The 20,438-nt window shown below is 42.9% G+C and overlaps 1 protein-coding gene across 1 annotated transcript in view; it reads left to right on the plus strand.

Moving 5' to 3' along the window:
- ADAMTS17 (ADAM metallopeptidase with thrombospondin type 1 motif 17) overlaps positions 1-20,438 on the plus strand; it is a 149,185-nt gene that overhangs the window by 111,056 nt on the left and 17,691 nt on the right. The window contains exons 18-21 of the mRNA XM_008638660.2: positions 449-608; positions 2,497-2,632; positions 14,026-14,230; positions 18,260-18,412. Of these exons, the coding sequence (XP_008636882.1) occupies positions 449-608; positions 2,497-2,632; positions 14,026-14,230; positions 18,260-18,412 (654 nt within the window). The remainder of the gene's footprint in view (positions 1-448; positions 609-2,496; positions 2,633-14,025; positions 14,231-18,259; positions 18,413-20,438) is intronic.

Here is a 20,438-nt window from a genome sequence, read left to right on the forward strand (position 1 = left end):
GAGACATGGGGCATCTTTTGCATTAGTTGTTTTTGCTCTGAGAGGCATCACCTTGTTCTTTCAGATGTTTAACTCTAGATGCTCTTTAAAATAGTTGTTACATGAGAAGTGCTGATTTAATACTTCCTGTTGTCTTTCTCTTCAGATAGCCAGTGGCCTGCTGATCACGTGAGGCTGAAAGTTATGCCTTGAATCCCAGGTTTAGGCACCCCTGTGACTGCTTTAAATAGTCACAAATCATAAGCAGTCCTTGCTGCTGCAGTTGCCCTGTTTTACCAGTACTGTTGTAATTTAAGTTTTCTAGCTAAAGATTTGGTTGCCTTTCACGAGGTATTTATATTTTAGGAATTTTTTCCTGTGCCAGCATTTCCAGCAGTGCTATCTCCACAGCCTGTTGGCTCTCCCAGCACAGTATGTTGCAACGGCCTCTCTTTTCCTGCCGAACCAGGTGCTGTTATTCCATGACCAGAATTATGGAATTCATTATGAATACACCATCCCTGTAAACTATACTGCTGAAAACAGAAGCGAGCCAGAAAAGCAACAGGATTCCTTGTACATCTGGACGCACAGCGGATGGGAAGGATGCAGTGTGCAGTGTGGAGGAGGTGGGGACACCGGGAAGCTTGGTGGGACTCCCTGTGTGGTGTTTGCAGGCTCCAGCCACAAGAGAGGTGCCAAGGCATGGTGGAAATTGGCCACGGAAATGGACGTTGCCATAATGAACTCTAAATGAGAGCTTATTCTCGCCAGCTCTCCCAGCTCTTATCCCCATCCCCACAGTTAATTTCCAGCCAGCTTTTTGGCAGGGACACTACTCTGTCACCACAGGCTGGGGATCCGGCTGCACGGATGGCTCCAGGCGCTGTGTGCAGCCCCATGTCTCCAGCCCCCATCACATTCCTGGAGCAGTGTCTCCGCAGGTGTTCAGGCATGCTCAGGGAAAGGCACTTCCTTCCCCAGGGCTGGAGCAGGGCAGTGCTGCTGTGACAGCTCCTGGAGATTTGCATTGGATGCTCCCATGCTGGGTGGATGTGCTGGGAGCCCAGGAGAACATGGCAAAGCTCCCTTCCCAGAGGATCCCTGCATGTGTCCATACAGATCTGCTGAAGCCCTGGGGGGAGTTGATGCTGTGAAAGCAGAGACTGGTTTGTCAGACACTGTCCATTGCATTTTCAGAGCTGGAAGAAGTAGGTTGTTCCCTGAGGTAAACCTACTTGAATCATTTCCAAGCATTCTGGGCAGTCTTTCTTCACCAGCAGACCCAGTTATTTATGATGTGACATGACAGAAGGAAAGAGTTCATCTTCGTATTTGCAGGCTCACTGCCCTCAGTGCCATGAAATTACAGATTTTTTTCTGTAAATGGAACTCGCTTTAAAATAGACACTTTTACTCATGCATTAAAATAATAATTTTTAAGCCATTTAAGGAAGTTTGTTTGCAACTTTTCTGATTTTTGTTGTAAGACTTCTACATACTTGAATCAAATCAGTGTCTGCCAGCATGGCTCTCGCCAGTAGTAGCTTGATAATTGGTCTTTTACTTTGGTTGTCCAATGCTTTTACTACTTAACCAAGCTGAGAAGGGCCTTTCTCACTTCCATACAGACTTTTGCAAATTTTTTATTAACACAACATGAGTTGTTTTTTATTATCAGCTGCAGATTGTGAATAAACTCAATTTGATGCAGACTTGGGGTTAGAAAGCAAACCTGAGCAACCAAAATAATTAGCAGTTAGGCAAAGTCACACAGTGCAGGAGTGCCACTTTCCTTGTCACATCTGGTCACTGTCATGCTCCCTGTGGCACAGCTTTCCTGATGCCACTCAGTGGAAGGCTGAACCCTGAGGGCCACACTGGGTGAAAGAAACTCCTGATGCACAGTTGATGTGAGAAATGCTGACTCCTCCTGAGATGCCTCCTCCCAGCAAGCGTTTTAAAGCATTGTATCTGGAGGAGCAGAAGATGAGAAATAATTTATTTTGGTGGCTTTCATTTGTCTTTGTGAAATACAAACAAGCCCAGTTAATGACTCTTGAACCTCAGTCACTGCTTTTCATCCTGACTTTCTGCTTGGGGAGCAGCAGGAGGCTGTCCTGTCATTATCAGTCACTGGGCGTGCGAGGTCGTGTGGCTTCAGCATGTCTGCCCGAGGTAATGACAGGGCACAGCTACCTGTGGAGGAGGAACCAGAAATGAAAACAAATTGTTTTCAAGCTCGTTTCCACATTAAACACTAGAAAGAGAAAGCTCAACTTGCTGCTCCTGTGAAATAGTCAATTGCATGATTATTGAGGAAAGATTTGTAGCTTTTCTGAAAAAAAAGCAACCCAAAACATGCCAGTACAAAAGTTAGGCAGAAGTGGAGAATAAGATTTCTTGCAGAGATGGTAGGGTACATCTGGTAGAGAGAGCAGAGGGCTCCAAGCTTTTGAGTTTTGGTTAATGAGTGGATGTGATTTTGTTCAGAGATTTTTTTGATTTGGCTTGCAGGTGAGCGGAAAACCATCGTGTCCTGCACTCGGATCATTAACAAGACCATGACGCTGGTGAATGACAGTGACTGCCAGCGAGTGACCCGCCCTGAGCCCCAGGTCAGGAAATGTAACACACACCCCTGCCAGTCACGGTAAGGAGTTAAAAAACACTAAAAACCAATATCCTTTTCTTTCAGAAACTGCCCCTTTCCAAAGCCTCCATCTGGTGAACACAGTGAAAATGTCTCAAAGTATTGGGACACATTGTTAGCCACAGTAAGCAGCTGTAATACTCATTTCCTTTTGTTGAGCAGGTCAGATTTTCATTACCTCAGACAAAGCCCATTTAATTTGTGGTCAGTAAGGCCAGATTCCATGCAGGCTGCCTTCATGCATTGTTTGGGGATGGTTTTCTTTTCCCCTTGGCTGCCTCCTGGGAGACAGAACAACTTACAGTATAAAGTTAGACAAGAGTACAGTGACCACATATCTAAACTTTTTTTTTTTAAATCAGCACAGAATGGGGTCTGATTAACTGTCAAACAGTACTACAAAAACCCTGAAGTCAAGAAATTAAATTATGATGAAACACATTTTAGATGCTTTCCTCCGTGAGGGTGCTTTTCTCCTCAGTAGTTATTAGAGATCTCTAAAAATAATAAAAATATCCCTTTTTAATTTGGCAAGCACTTTTGGCTGAATTAATTTTGATCTGTGTTGTATTAAAAAAAGACATTTCTGGCCAAAATGACAAAAGACAGGAAGGTAACTTAATTTGTTCCGTTTGTTTGCTAACAAAAAAGTTCACTTTTGCTCTGCAGTGATGTTTAGCATTGTAGAGAGGAATAGACACTCCAATTTTGATAGTAGTTAGAATAACACCAGGATCAGGGGTTTGATCCCTGTATGGGCCATTCACTTCAGAGTTTGACTCAATGATCCTTGTGGGTCCCTTCCAACTCAGAATATTCTGTGATAAAATAAATTTCAGATAAAACTGAACAATACCTTAAAAAACATCTTCAAACCAACCTTCTGGCTCCTGCATCTTGGATAATCAGAAAAGCCAGGGAAATGCACCTACAAAGCTAATTCTGCTAGCAGAAACAATGGGGGAAACAGCAAACAGCACACTTCCTTCTCATTAGACCTGCACTCTGATTAAAGTGCCCTGGAACAGAGAAATGCAGTGTCAGGTCATCCATCAATAAGGCTGGTTCAGGTTTCAGTTTCTGTCTGCACTGCCTGTTATTGCTGCTGCACAGTATTGGAGCTGTACAGCTTTCAATACTGAAAGGTATAATGAGATACCCTCCTGGTGTGTAAGGAGAGCCAAAATCCCAGTGGCTTCAAGGAAACAACTGTCATTTCCATGACGAAGTTCAGTGAGGCTGGGATTTCTGTCATGTTACTCTCTCAGATTGAAACAAGAAGCATCTGCTTGCATTGCTGCCCTGGCATGAAGTACTTCTCCCAGACCTTTTGGAAAGCTGTTGGGAGGAGACCAGAGTGAGCCCAGGCAGGTGTATGGAGGGGTTCCAGGTGGTAGAGATGAAGAAAAGCAGCTTAAAAAGTTCTGGAAGACATGGGCAGCTTCTGCCTTTACCAGCTGAGAGCAAGCACAGGAGGTCCTGGCCGTGAGGTCTGTCACAGCCCTGAGCCCCACAGTGTGCTCAGAGGGATCTCCGTGACCCTGAGCCCCTAGGGAAGTCTCTTTGGTGCCATTCCACCATGGCATTGCTGCCTGTCCAGGGCAGTGACAGTGGGTGAGGTTAAATCACACAAAACCTCCTGAGAAAGGATTACTCTGCTCTTGTACCCAGCCGGTGTTCCTTTGGGGAATTGTACCCAGCTCTTAATGTTATTCCAAGGTCTCTTTTCTTCTGTGTGGAGTCACCAAGCAGTTTATAGGCACAGTTTAGCACAGTTCTGCTCAGCTGCAATGAGCTCTGGCGCAGTGACACTCTCGTTGGCCCATTTTTTTCAGAGCAACGACAGCAGACAGTGAATGTGCTTAGAACCCGAAAAGGCCACAGAATCCTTGCTGATGATCTGATAGACCACACTCCCTCACTCCCTCCGTGTAGACTATGCTTTCACACTTAACATGCTTTTAACTGGAAACATTTTCAGAAGCACATTCTCTGTGCCTCTCTAGAATTTAAATTTCCACTTGCGTTTGCCCACCCAGACATTAGAAATGCATGCTTAGCATATTCTCTGACCAAGAACATCTTAAAGAAACCATTCTCTTTCACCATGTCAATGCTTTTTTTATGAGCCCTGAATTTGTTTTAGGGTTTCAAGTAAAATTATTGTAGCATCTTGTTACAGTAAGGTCCTTTCCCGTTTCCACTCAGACCTAAGCCCTTCACCTGAGTTCAGAAGAAGGAACAATGCTTTCCTTTCTCTATTGAACCTGCTCTGTTTTGTGCATTTTGAACTGCATTTGCACTTAGAATTTAAAAGAATCACCTTTCAGAGTATTTATCTCTAGAGAGGGGTCTTTTGGCCTGCACAGGACTGGGTCAGAGGACACTCAGTCTCTGTTTCACTTTTGGATGGGTTGTGTGATTTTAATTCACTATCCTACACTGTCCCTTTGTTTCCTCTCTTAATCCATGTATAACCTGAATTGCAAACTCTTTGGGATGGGGTGAGATCATATTGTTTGAGAGGAGGGAGAAGCTGTTGCTGTTGAGATTGTAGTAAAAATACAAAAATAGCTACCCACATTTATAAAGTGATCAGGAGAAAAAAAGGGTATGTTATTAATAACAGTGTCTTTCTTCCAGCACAATCCCAAAGTGCTTTGTAAATTATATATCCCTTTGAACTTCAGCCACCTCTCAGGAGAGCCAAATAATGTAGGGCAGGGGACAGTACTTTCATGAGGCCAAGGAGATTGGAATTCTCCAACTGCAACCTAGCATCTGAGAAAAACAAAGCAGGATTTAAAACTTGATTGGATACACTGACATGTTTTAAAATTAAACGTCAGAGAAGAGAATTTTCTTAAGGGTTTTGTTGAAACTGGCAAAACTAAAAGAATCTTCCATTCTTTATTATTGTTACTCTTTCACCTTTTAAAAAAAAAATGCCTCTTTTTCTTCCTATTTTATTTTTTATGTTCCTTGACCCTCTTTTTCCATTAAATTCTTTACAGCTTCCTTTCCTGTCCCAACTGCACCCTATTAGCACCTCTTTATTCTAATCCTTTGCCTAGCTCTTTAGATATTTTTTACAAAACCCCGCTGTAACCAGATGGAATCTGGATTCCTGCATGCGGCGCATATGGGACGCTTCCAGCACACCGAGCACCAACCCAAATACACCGGCAGAGCCAGCCCTGGGGCTGGCACCAGGCTCAGAAATCACAGATCACATCAGCTGTTTTCACTGAAAACACAGCTCGGCCAGTGGCCACACACTTCTACATGCATGGTTGGGTCTGTGGCTATGAAACTGCTCCCCTCCAATGCAGGAAAAGGACCAAACCCACATGAAATTCCCCAACTGTTAGACTTGTAATGGACTGTGTGCAAACGCTGGTGATTTTTCTCCTCTTCGCTGTAAGAGATTTTAGGAGATCAGGGGCCTGCTGAATATTTGGTGTTCTTACATGGATGCTGAACAGCAGCATAAATGCCAGAAATCCCTGGCTGCATCTACAGAAAACCACAGGAGACCTTGAGCCCTTAGTTTTACTGTTTAGGACTTGAAAATATCTCCTGAGCCCAAGGGTTAGTTTTCTGCTACTACCAGCAGCATATCATAGACTCCTTTCTATAAACTGTGTTTTTTCTGCTGGCTCCTTCCCTCACTAGAAGGCTCTCCTGTGACCTTGCTGTTCATGTGAGTCAGAACCTTTTATTTCCAGCCTAAGTTATTCATTGTCATTTTTCAGCCTTTTTTTTGTGCATCAGCTCTGTTCCTTTTCTTACTGAGTATTTTCCCTTCCTTCTTCTCTGCCTTGGGCTATTTGCTGCAGAATACAACAAACCATTGGATCTCCTCCTTCCATCATTTTTCTGGGTGAAATCCATTACGTTAACTTCTTATTGCTTTCTTCATGGCTGCATCATATTTGTGGCTTACAGTCATTTGAGATGTTTTCCTCCTCATTTGTTTCATTGTATGACCCTTGCTTTAACACAGAAATGCTTGTTATTGGTCCCTGAGCACTCAGCCTTGCACTGTGTGCTGTTCATTTCCATCCTAGCTGTGTTATTGCAGTACTCAAGGTTATTCAGTTCTTCCTGTATGACATCCTAATCCTCTGAGGCATTGACACTGCTTCTAGGCTTTGTATTGTCAGCATTTTCCCCAATTTTTCAGCAATTTTCTTCTTTTTGTGCCAAGGTCATTAATGAGCATACTAAATTAGATCAAATGCAAGACAGACCTTTCAGGAAGCCCAACTGATCTAAATTCCTTTCAGAGCTGATATTCCTTTGCAGCACTAAAGGTAGATGAGAGGCCAGCTCTCACCTCTCATATGAATTACACGATTATATATCCACGTTTCCTTGCATGTCACCAGTAAGCATTTCCCATGCAGCAAAAAGAGTTCTTCACCAAACAGATTAAATCTACCACATTTCCTTTGTCTGGAAAACCAGTTATTTTAGTCAGAGAAATGCAGCCAATGAGTTTTTGCCTGGAGGAACCCTGTCTTGCATCCTTTTACCACTGTGTCCTTGATTATTGTTGCCCTCCAAATCGGCTCTAAAAGCTGGCACACTGCTGAGGTCAGCTCTGTGGTTACATGGATCACTTCCTTCCTTCTTTCATCTCTTTCACTTTTCCATCCGTGGGCTGGAATCCAGCAACAAGCTCTCCAAGGGCTCACACACCACAACAGTGCCCACTGGGGAAAAATCAAGCCAATTCTAAGATTCAGTCAAGGCCCCAGTTGGCTCAGCACCTCAAAAACTTGTCCAAAGGCTGGGGAGTGCCAAAATAATGGTGCCTCAGTGTGTTGGTTGATAGTGCCCATTGCTTTGATTCCTGGTCTGATTTAAACTCATGGTGTGTATCCATATGACCCTGCTGACTGAGAGTTCCTCTAGACTTCACTATATCTCTGTGATAGTGCTCTGTTTAACAGCCCAAGAGTACAGAAATCAGAATAATACAGAAATCAGTCTGTCTCCCTGATTCTGGGCTGTTTGCACCCCATTTCTGTGTGTTCTCATCACAGGTAGATGGGGAGTGAAACAATTTCAGATTTATTTTGTGAAGTGGTAGTCTTGCAAATACTAGAATTTGGGGGGAACAATATGATGGAAAACTCTTTGAGAATGTCAGCAAATTACACAAAGAGCTGTATAGAAATTGCACTAAACTGGAGGCATGTGGGTGTTTGTTATCTGAAGGGACTGAGCTGAACATTTAATGGCTCCAAATAGGTCAGTCCTTTCATTTATGCGGTCAGGCTCTTTTGGAGCCTGTACAAATGTTTATCATGCATAAGGTTCAAAGCCAACAGGTTCAAACCCTTGTCTGTGCCTTGTGCTGAGAAGTATCTTCGATGTGCCTTGGATTTGGTTACATGAAAAAAAAGAAAAGAAGGAACAGCTGTGGAGAGGGTTTCATTTTAGCCTGGAAATCTGGCATAAATAGTAATGTTAGCACCCTCTGATCCAAGGAGGCACCACGTAAGAGCTCATTTTGAAGTACTTCCCAAAGCTGGATTTGGGATCTCCAGAATCAGCTTGAGCTTAATGAATTTGCCAGGACTGTGCTGGAGCGGCTGGAGCAGGGAGTGCTGCGCTCTGGTGGCAGCTCCTCGGGGACGCTGCCTGCAGCAGGGCTCCCACGGGCCTTGCGGGAGCAAAAGCCAAAATTCTGCAGAGCAGAAAGCCTGAGACACTCCTGGGCACCTTTATGAGGGGTGGCTGATGTCCTGCTGTGGGCGTGTCAGATGGTGGTGATCCCCATCCACCAAAGGGAGACAAAAACTCCTGTGCCCCAGGTGGTAGGCAGGTCATCAAGTACCAATCAGTGGCTAATTAGCCACTGAAAGACAGTTTGCTAGTATCTTCCAGCAAATCCAGCAATTCAACTCAATGGAGCAGTTCTGGGAGAGAAGGCTGGGGAACACAGTGTAGAATGAAAAGTGCTCACTGACTGCTGCTAAATCAATCCAAGATGACTTGCTAGAGCAGGAGCTAATTTGGCATTAATTTTCACATGGAGTCATGAGACAGGTGTCTTAGCTTTGGTGTAAACACCCAGGCTGGCTTACATCATGTTCTTTCCCAGTGCAGTGTTTGACTCAACAACCTTGTGGTTGACCATTGCCTTGTTTTAAAATGTTAAATGATCTGTGCTGCTTTGTTTTGAGGCTCTTCAGGCCAAGTGCAGTTCTAACCCACAGAAGAGGATTAGCAGGATAATCTAGCAAAATATTTAATTGTGAAATCCATTCCTCCTGCTGCCTGCTATAATTATCTTCACAGTTTGCGTCCTGTGATGGGAGCTGAGAAAAAGGCACTGCTTTTTCTGGAAAGGCAGGAATGGAGCTGAAAACCAGTTGCCCCATTAAAGCTACACTAGCCATGAAGGTGGGTAGGGGAAACTCACTGTGGAGGAGCTCTGAGAGTGCTGAAATTCTGTCTTTTGGTGTAGTGGGGCAGCTGCCAGCAAGCAGGACACCCCCTCACACACCAACCCCACACTGAGCCCTACAAAACCGAGAGATCTGCTCATTTCGGGAAGGAGGAGAGGGAATACAATGGCTTCCATTTAAAAAAAGAATTTCCCAAGGCATACGTAAGTTCTAAAACATTGTTCCATGGCTGATCTTACTGGTGGGAAATTGAAAAAAAAAAAAATAAAGCTGTCAAAATGATAATCACTAAAGAAAAAAAGAAACCTGTGTGAGTAAAAGCTGGCAAGTCTGTTAGCAGAATGACTACTGTACTGGAAAATTACTGAGCACTGTTTATAAAGGCAATCAGACAGGAATGTTAGTCTTGGAGTCCTACTTTCGACATCAGCAGCTGTATTATTCTACTAGATTCCTGGTACTTTTCTCCAAAAAAAAAAAAAGCCTTCTAGTGACTGGGTGTGGCACAACCTGTTCCCAAAAGACAAGATTCACCTGGTTGTTTTGAATCCCGTTTAGCAGAGAGGTGGTAGAGAGCTTCAGGAGTGTGTGGGGAGAGGACAATCCAATAGCAGAGTGTGTGTGTTTCATGGAAAACACAATTCCATTTGTAAAGAGAGTTTTCTTCTACATAGTCGAGCATGAGCTTAGTTTGACAGCTCTAAGCAAAGTATATCTGTCAGTTCCACATGACTGATTCTCAGAAATCTTTTCCAATTCTCTAAAATTATCCAATGTGAAATCCTGGCCCTGCTGAAAGTTGTTCTGACTTTTGCTTAAATCAGTAGAGCCACAGTTTCAACCGGGTGCCCCAGAAAACTAAGAGTGACTTAGACAGGATTTTGCATCACAAACTGGTGCTAAAGACAACCAGGGCTAACTGGGTATGGAGTTATCCTTGCCTGTACATTAAACTAAAAGGTATTCAATAAAATTTATTGGAAATAGAACCCTCAGATTACAGAGCTTTAGATATGTTTCTGTCACAAGGACTTTTTCAGACTTGTTTTGTAGGAAACTTCCTCTGATGCTTTACTCGACAGTAGTACAGGCTCTGGTTGTATTTACGAGCCAGCTCTAAAAAAAATAGGTTTAATAACAGAAAAAATGTGTTATTGCAAACATGTCTTTGTCTATTACTGTGAAAGCAGGGAAATAAATATCATTGTAGTATTGGGAAGGGAACAACAGTATCCTGTAGGTAGTGAGGGGATGTGTGAACATGGCATGTGTAGTTAGTGGAAGAGAACTCACTGTTCTTCTGCAGGGCTCAAGGCAGAAACAACCAGGTGAAATTTAATGGGCTGCAATATCTACCCCAGAAGATGTAATGGCTTTATGTTATAAGAGGCTGCAAATCTCTGAAAAATGACCTCATGTCTTTTGATTGCACTCCCTTACCCCCATCCTTCAGCCTTGATCCATTTTATCTTCCTAACATTTTTTTCCCAAATATTTCGCTACGAGCCCTCATTTGGAGACATTCATCTCCCCTGGGTTTATGGATATAGTGCTGTAGACAACTTCTTTTTCCTAGAAAATGTGAGAGTCTTAGGCAAGTAGGTAGAGTAGATAATTCAAGGTTAATAACCAATCCAGACCATAGAAAGATCAAATGATGAACTGAATCTCCAAAAGATATTTCAAGTTTGCTCAAGTTTGCTCCAGGGGCCTGCCAGATGAGTGTTGCCAAAGCAGATTAGAAGAACTCCCAAATCCTCAGAAGGGATACTGAGAGGTCAGAGGTTGAGGAAGACTCAAAAGACAAAGATTTAGAGCAGCCCTCTCAGATTGCATGTCCTGCCCATCCCAGCTTTTTGATGCTTTTGAAAATCACACCCTTCTGGGCATATTTTAGCTAGAAAGACAGCCACTGTCTGGGGGAAAATCTCTGCTTAAAAGCTCATCACTTTCTTCCTGAATCTAGCCACCAGCAGGGATCACTTAACTCTTGAATCTTCTGTAGAGGTAAGATTACCAAAAATAATACCAGGGATAAAGCCATCCCTGTGGTTGTGAGAAGGATGAGTGTGTTTGTCACGTAAATCAGTGCTTGTTGGCAAAATGAGAGGCTCTCCAGGGATTCCAGCTGGAGCACTCCCATGGCCCCACAGGAGATAGGTTATAACCTGGGAGGGAAAGACCAAACTGAAAAGAACTCTGGTGTCAAGCAATCCCTAAGATCAGTTTACAGGCTTAAAGTGTAACTGGAAGCCAAATGCTTTCTATGATATACACAGGGCTTAGTGTACAGCAGTTAATTGGCTTAGTTAATAATACAGAACCAGCCTGGGGTTTGGAGTTCCTTTTGACATTGTCATAAAAAAAATACTTACCCTTTTTTAAAAAATCACCCTCTAAGTAGGTCTTGTTGTTAAACACACTCAGGTGTGTTCAGAAGGTGTAATGACAGTGTAGAGACAAACATCTGCCTGTGGTGTAATTTAATAGTAACCATAAGGTGATACTATTTGTACATTACATTTTTCTCCCCTGTGTGTATAGTACTTACATATAGTAACTCTGCTAGTATCTTGCTGCAAATTCCTTCCAAAAATTTGAAACTGGCAGGAATTTTCATCTTTAAGCACTTTATCCATGAATCCCTTGTCTTTCCACGTTGGTTGTGAATGTTGTTGAAATACAGTTGCAGTGATCCTGTGTGTTACAGGCACTAAAACAGTATTTTCAGCTGCCTGTGGAGGAGTTTTTGGGGAGCTGTGGGTGTTCAGGGCGCTGCCAGGACTGCACATAAGACTCACCTTTACTTGTTTGCCAGATTGTTTTTACAAGCCATTGATCCAAGCAGATTTCACTGAGAGGGTGAAGTTTTGAGGTCAAAGTGATCAACCCCTCGGTGCCTTTGAAAATAACCTACTTTACTCATATTATTATTATTCAGACATTTAATGTCACTTGTGTCCTGGATGTGAAAGTAAAACCACCAGTTCAAAATAGCCTTTAATTTCTAAGTATTTCAACTGTCACAGGCAGGGCAGAGTGGGCTGTGAGGTTTCAGAGATCCCTTACAGCATTGCCCCACCTGATTTGTAACCACAGGATTGGGATCGGGGGTGGACACAGTGGATGGTGGCTGATGCTGACCACCCCAAAGAAAAAGCTGGAGATTGTGTTTTCACCGCAAACACAACTTTGTATTGGTACCCTGGGTTTCAGCTCTTGCCCTATGCAATCATTCTTCTCCTGATGATGATAACACTTGTTTTTTCTGTGCTAATTTTCTAGTTACACTCTATCATGGCTGTGCTGGTACTGACTAGAAACCACCAAACAGGTAGAAACCAGGTGATTTCTCCCCTCCGCGAGAGCAACAAACAAAAAAATTAAAAAGGAATTTTCCTTCCTGAAAGGAAAGCCATAACCTTGCTTCTTAAGGCATCTTGGAAATAGCTGGCATGCTGTGTGCTGCCCATCCTAAATGCAAGCTCAGAGACAGCCTCTGCCAAGAATGTATTTTTATCTTTCTTCTTTGCTTTCAGCCCCTTTCCCTTTTTCTTTTGCCAGTAGCTGTAGATCACAGTGAGAGCCCAGTGCTGAAGTGAATATTAGCTGAGTGGAGCCTGGACAGAACCCTTTCCCAGCCCTGTGACTCACATTCAGCTCATAAAGCACAGTCATTTCATCCCTTCCAGGCTTTTGTCAAGAGCTTCCTTCACCCAGATGGATAATTCCCTCCACATTTAATCCAACAGGGTAGAGCCCAGCTGATACCAAGGGGGCCTGGCTATTAATTTTCATGAATACTGATTTCTGCACTTCAGGGCTATTTTTGTCAGACTTTCAGCCCAGTATTCGATTTCCCAGCTGACATTTTCCCATTCCATAAGAGAAATACCAAGCCCTGGGCCATGGAGATGCACCAAAACTGCAGTCTGAAGAAACAGGTTTGGTGTCTCGCTGGCTGTTTTAGCCAACAGAAATTCACAGATGTGTCAGTCAACTGCTTTAATGCACAGGAACATTTGATCAGGGCCCTGTTCCACAAAAGACAGGTGGCCAGTCTGCCCAGTCCTGCGCAAACCAAATGGCTTCCGCCTTCTCTGTCAGCACAGTCATCAGTGCTGTCACACCAGTCATGGCATTTACAAATTAATTCATGACAGTTGCAGCAGGTGAAGATGTTTCTACAAATGGTGCTGAACTGATTTTCCCCCCTTCAGGAATGGGAAGATAGGAAACAGTTGTTTTGATTCGTTTCAGAGAAGTTACACAATGGCTTCAAAAGAAATGTGGGGAATAAGTTTCTCTACCTGGGTTACAGGAGCCTCCAGCAGAATGAAATAGTAATTCTCAGCAGACCTGTTTTTGAGAAGTCTTGTTTGGGCCACTTACCATAATAGACAGCCATTGGGTGACAAGTAAAAGATTCATGGTATAGGGATACTAATCTGGATGACAGTCCTAAATAACAGGCTAGAAGGTCAATTGCCTGGTGAGAAAGGCATGAGAGCCTTCCTGTGCTCAGTGACTGCCCAGCTATTGCTCCAGTCCCTCACTCCATCTAGGAATGCCTGTAATTACAGAGAACATGCTCCTCACTGACAGATTGCAGGAAGCTAAAGATCGATGCTGCTTGTCTTTTAGAAAAAACGTCCTTCCCTCCATCCCTCCTCCTTCAGATCCTTCTTAGACACTTTATTCACTGCCTTGTAGTCCTGCTCTGGTGCTTCCAGCAGTTGCTGCAGTCAGTGGAGCTGGAAGTCAGAAGGGAATATTCACTTGCATACTGACACACCAGCTTTACACACTTCAGCTCCCAAAGAGGATCAGTGAGCTCAGGGTGATGACAACACAGCACCATCAAAGCACCCACAAATCCAGGAAGACCTGCCCGTTTCTCACTGGGTTTAAATGAAGCATAATGTTTTATCCCAACAGTTTGCTAACATTTATCCTCTGGCTCCTTCCCAGGTGGGTGACTGGCCATTGGAGTCCCTGCTCTGCCACCTGTGAGAAGGGTGTCCAGCACCGGGAGGTCACTTGTGTTTACCAGCTGCAGAACGGCACCTATGTCAACACCAGGGATCTTTACTGCCTGGGCAACAAACCAGCCATGGTGCAGAGCTGTGAGGGACGGGACTGCCTGTCCATCTGGGAAGCATCAGAGTGGTCAAAGGTAGGAACTTCACCCAAGGAAGAAGCCAGACTGCTCAGAGCTCTGGATGCATTGGCCTTAATCCATGGTTCTCATGGTCAGCATCCTTGCAGCACTGGAGCACTGGGCAGGACTCTCATCTGTTGAGATGAGCAGTGAGGAGCTGAGGTTTGGTTTCCAGACTAGATGAATTAGTAAGACAGGGTTTAGATATGCTCTAGTGACTATATCTTTCCATCTGAAAACTGACCAAGAAGGAAAAATGTTTCACTGACCTGAGGCCAGAAGTATAGTAACCCAGTAGGGCTTCTGGCTTCATTTAAATGTGGTATGAACAAATACCAGGCTTATCAAGCATGTGCATGTTACTGAGAATGTACAGTCTTTGGGCCCTATCCAGCCTTATTTTGTGTAATTCCAAGAACGTGAAAAAGCTGGTTATACTTTGTATAAAAGGTGCATCTCCGAGTAGTTGCAGAGTTAAGAAATTTTTCCCAAGAGTTACGAATGCATTTCTGATGTAAATAATGTGTGGCCTAGACAGGTGCCCTGTGTTTTGTTTAGCAGCAGAGTGATCTGGGAATGTGCCTGCGGTTCATGACTAGGACTCAGCTAGTACAGGGCAACTTTGTCTGAACCCTGTGAGTAACAGTCCTTACAGGATGCCTGTGCTCACTTTGATATTGTATTTGTTAGGCTCACCTGAGTGATGAGATCCTTTCACTCTGGGTGCAGGTTTGCAGCTCTACCAGCCTCATTCCAGCCTGGCTGTCCAGGAACAGCCCTTTCTGTGGGAAGAATTCCTCATTATTCACCTCTATTTGAAACAGGGAGCTCCTGTTCAAAACGTTGTCAAAGAGCTTTTGCTAAATACTATTGTTAGACATGTGCTTAGAAGTCACAGAAGCTCAGGATAGGAAAGATCCTAAGGAACAGTGTCTCCTCACAAACACAATGGGATTCATTGTGCACCTCCTGGACCGGAAATCTTAGTTTGGCAAGAGAGATGATGGTTAAGTGAGAGCAGTGTTCCCTTTCAGTGGGGTGCTGGATCTGTTCACTGGTGCATGAGTTCTTTCACTACAAAAGATGTGCAGAGACACGTAGTAAGTTTTCTGATAGGTCTTCTGTGTGTCGTTCCCCTTTCAGATGATGCCCTCTTTATTTCTTATAGCTAAACCAGCTGAACTGTTTATAGCTGAGATTAGGGTGCAATTCCTACCTGGTTTACATGTGGATTTTTTACTTGAGTCTTTTGTTAACAATCCCTGGTACTTCTCTCTCCCTTTTATGAGAGTAAGTCAAGTTACGGATCAGTGGAAATCTTCCATATCCGTGACCATGTAACTCCTTTGCAAATACACAGCATTTTTAGATAATTTTTTCAATAGCTGGTTTACTTTTCCTTTGATACATTTATTTACTTTTGTTGCATCTGTAACTGTGCACTTGTGATTTTAAATTTGTTATTCTGGCCCATTTCTGCTGTTATGAAGCACAGTTGACTCCAGGACATGTTTGATGCTCTGCCAGTGTGAACCCTTCTCACACCTAGGACTTTCTTCAGTGGTAATCACTTTATTGCTTAGCATTTTAATCTCATGTTGTGGAATAAATATCCCTGTAATTGTATCATTTTATCAATCAATTTTCTGATCTATTTTTTTTAACTTCTTCCTTATACAACACAGTTGACTGCACTGATGTCTGGTCCCTGGTCAAAAATGTGTGTTTTCACAGTAAATTCCAATGCAATCTTCATTGTGGAAAAAATTAAGTTCCCCTTGTATTGCCAAACACTTGAGATTGTTTTGGACAAAGTACCGTTCAACCCATTTTGAATGATAAAAATAGAGGCTGTCAGGAGAAGGTGAATGTTTCTACTGTTAGAGAGCTAGAGTGAAAAAAAATATGGATTTCCTTCAGATAAAGGAGTTGTGTCTTAACTGCAAGTTGTGTTGCTCCATTGCAAAGCCTCATGGGATTTGCCAAAGTAATTTGTTAATAATATAAGACTTAATGACCTCAAGTGGACACACAGAAAATGGGCATATTAATTTGTGGACTCTCTTTAAAATCTATATATTAAGAAATTCTTCATGAAAACAGATGACTTGAGGAAAGGAAAAAAACTCCTAAAGAGGGTGATTTATATATGACCACCAAAGATTTGTTGGAAACCTTCTTGCTCATGCTGTTTTGTCTAGGAAAGTATATGCAGTATTAATCTGTGAATGACTTAAAAGCTGTGGGAAGAACAAACAGTTGGTGTTTTTCCCAGACTTGCTTGTAAAACCCACCTAGAGATTTCTCCTACTGTGAAAAATACTCCCACTTCAGCTTGATTTACTTCGAGTAAATTGGACCGTTACAAAGATTTTTATATATTGTGCTTTGTAGTCTGAGATGAACGAGTGCAACCTTGAGGAGTCCAGCCGGGGGCCTGAGGAAAATGATATATAGTTTGGGAAAGTCTATCCAACTTGGGGCAAATTCATGGCTTTAAGGTACCATTTAGGGAGCTCCAGCCTGGGATCTCCGGCAAGCCTTGCACTCTGAGCAGTCCAGCAAAGCATTTTGTGGAATTCTGCAAAGCTGGGAAGAATTCACCCCCGTGTCTTGCACAGCTATACATTGTGCTCCTTACAAAGATGTTACATCCGTAAGGGGGTCACACCATGAGCAGCCCACAGTAAATTAAGTGGAAGGTTTCCCAGATTTTCAAGAAGTCACTTTGTAGTGCTGTGAAGTATTTAAAGGCATGTCTATTTGCTTGCCAGCTCATAAACGCTTGTCATTCACGTCCTTAACAAGGCCAGCAGGTCAGAACTGCCTGGATTGTGTTTTTAAGACAGTTAGACAGGCATGCTGAGATTTGTCCATTTGATGTAATTTATATCAAGCTGATGCTTGTATCCAGCATAGACCCCCTGGATGGAGAAGCTTCTTGGAACACGTTCAAAAGACCTCACAGAATATCTCATATCTTCACTATTTATTCAGTGTCACATCAACTGTCTTTTCCCTGCTGGCCCCCTGAAGGGGAGAACTTGACATGCCAGAGGAGGTTAGTTTTTATCTCAGCTGGTACATAGATCATTTTTCCACCCACCTGTCCCCAGTGGCTCTGCAAGACAATTTCTCACTCTTAACCACTGCAGTGGCGTGAGAATGAGGAGCAGGCAGACTGGCTGTGCTCAGGGCTCATGACAAGAACTCAGGTGGCCGTGACAGCAGACCTGGTGCTCTATGACCGAACTGGTTATTGAAAACAGAAATTTGGATTCAGTTCATGCCAGTGTCCTTTTCCCACCTTGTACAGCCAAGAAAATCAAGACGAATTCTCCATTAAGCAAGAATTTCCAACCATTGGCAAAGATAACAAGTGAGTGGCCGGTTATCCCTGCTCTTTAGGTGCTAATTCCATAGAGCCCAGGCACAAAACCAGTTGTGGATAATTTGTGCTCACACAGTAAATGTCTGTTAAGAGTTTTTCAGAATTAAGATAGCAATGAGCATTTGGCAAATCAAAAAGTGAAGGTGATGTGTGTGTTTCACATTAGAACATGTGTGAGAACTGTGACTTTGCCATGATATTTACAAACTGTGCTACAGAAACATGTTTGTAACAGTGGTCTCATGCTACTGTCATTTAAAATTGCATTTAACACCTCATGCTGTATCTCACAATACATGAAGGGATGTGGCAGTTCTGTATAGATCTGAGTGTGTCCATCTTCAGCATGAATGAGGAGCTCTTCAACACAAGATTTAGTGGCATGAGTTCTAGCAAAAAGCCAGCTAGCATTTTTCAAAGAAGGTTGATTTTCAGAATTGCCATTTTTCATAAGTAAAGTATTTTGCAAGCAGTCATCATGCTTTTCAAATTACTCATGTATGAGTGGCTTAGATTATTGTAATAAAATCTTACGGATTACAATTTTCCTCAGTGTTCATAACCCCAGCTTTTCCTCTGAGCTGTGTTACCAACATAAAAGCTATCATTTCTAAGTACCATGTAACAAAAACCAAACCCCTGGTTTTTTGCAGTGCTCAGCAGACTGTGGCAGGGGAATTCAGAAAAGAACAGTGATGTGCACAAACTCCCAAGGCAAATGTGATGCAGCCACCAGGCCGAGAGATGAGGAGGAGTGCGAGGATCACACAGGCTGTTATGAATGGAAAACAGGAGACTGGTCCAAGGTAACAACGAATACTTCGTGGTGTTTTCTTTCTGAGAGCGAAGATGCTCAGGGTGCTGAGCTCCCATGTGCTGTCTGCATTAATTTGCAGTTTAAATATTTAGGAAACAAAGGTTTAATTGGTTTTCAGGGTAGTCTGGGACCTACACACATAGTCCAGTCCTAGACTCATTCCAGCCACCTGAAATAAAAGAAAGGCTTGAGTTTAAAGGCAGAGTCAAAACCATCAGTCCCTTCCTCAGTGCTGGAGCTTACCTTCACTTAGGCCTGTCTGAACTTTGTTTCTCCAGTGACATCAGTGGAATTAATTCCTGAATGCAGTGGATTAAACCAGAGCAGAGTCTGCTCTGCATTTGCATTCTGATCTTAAAGTAATATGAGGTTTTGCTTGGGAAGGAGACCTGGCAGTGTGAGAAACTCAACCCTTGCCAGTGTTGTTCAGAAAGCATCCTTTACATTACTGACTTTGTGTTTGCATAAGGGACTAAAATTTCCCAGCAATATTATATTCAAGTTTGGTTTTATCTTATCTTTCTAACTGTGCTGTTCTTTAAACAGAAAACCTACTTTGTGTTCTGGAATGTACGGCATGTGTAGAAACCACTGGGATACAGTAGTTGCACTTTGCTTTCCAAAAACCCAAACTCCAGCAAGCAAAATCCAGTGAAGCAGAGGCCCAGGATGGGCAAATTGGCTTATCTGTGATTGCATTTTTTTTTGGAATTACAATTTTGTATATACCCTGTCATAAATACGTGCATTTAATGGTGTCAGTGCTGGAGAATGCAGGAAGAACCTGCCACATACAGAGTGTCTGTATTTGTGCTGAGCCAGGAATTTATGTCACAAGATGTTTACAGTATTGAACATTATTTTATTCATAACCTGGCACTCTAAAGTCTGTGCAAGCTGGCCAAAACAAACAGTCCCCATGTGTTAACAGGTGAAATAACATTATTTATTTAGTTATTTATTTGTGGAATACTAAAACATTTTGGCATGCAAACAGGATTCTCTTGATAGGGAGGAATATGAAATAATTGTGTATTCACCGGTTACATGGATTGGAAGTTCAGTGTTGTGTGAACAGTTCCAATCTGATAAAGATGTTGGCTCACTGCTGGGAGGGCTGCAATCCTACATGGGTCACAGTAAACAGTGTTGTTGATGGGTTTAGTGTCTGCATGTGAGCAGGGCAGGATCAGCACAAAATCTCTTGTTATTTGTGATTCTTAACTCAGGAGCAGGATCATCCATGTGGAGGAGGGTGCAAAAGCTTGTGTGCTGCATATGTGGCCTGCTTCTGTCTTCAGGGAGCTTGTGCCAGTGCTCTGCTTCCCAGGAATTTCACCCTGTGTGAGTCCAGCAGGATGTTCTTGGACTTAGATTTGGTTTATAATGAGCATTTAAAATTCTAGACATATTGGTTAATTCTGACTGGACACTTAGGTCACACAATTAGATTCTTACTCCCTGAGCAGAGGGGTAGAGATTGCTAGAAAAGGGTAGGTCCAATTCTTAGAAGAAAATGTATTGTTCCAGAAACCCAGATAGCTGAAATGTTTGGTGTGGAATTCAATTCTTCACAAATCCTGAGTGAAGGATTTTCATCATGAGGATCCAGAAGCTTTAATACAGGGCTTGGACTTAGGAGGGGAGCCTTTACAGCTATCAGCAACTCTGGCTTAAAACAGTTCCTCCTTTAAGGAGAAACACAATGTCTGTAGCCATTAGATTATAGTGAACTCTTCGAAATTCATTCTTCCAGGGCAAAATTCCACTGTAAAACATTTGTTCCCAACCCTTTAAAAGTCACTGTGAGAGAGCTTTGTGCTGACTAAGACAGAAACTTTTTCCGTTAACACAGATTGATCTCAGAACAAGCAACAACTTTATGCAATTAATGTGTTGTGCATTTGTTGCTTATTGTTGAGAACCATCAGGGAAGCACTATTTAACTAACAGTGGTAATTATCACAGATTAAAATAATGGGCTTTGATGCTTTTATGTGCAAACAGCTTGCCTG

This window comes from Corvus brachyrhynchos, unplaced genomic scaffold, assembly GCF_000691975.1.
Source record: "Corvus brachyrhynchos isolate BGI_N302 unplaced genomic scaffold, ASM69197v1 scaffold200, whole genome shotgun sequence".
Lineage (NCBI taxonomy): Eukaryota > Metazoa > Chordata > Aves > Passeriformes > Corvidae > Corvus > Corvus brachyrhynchos.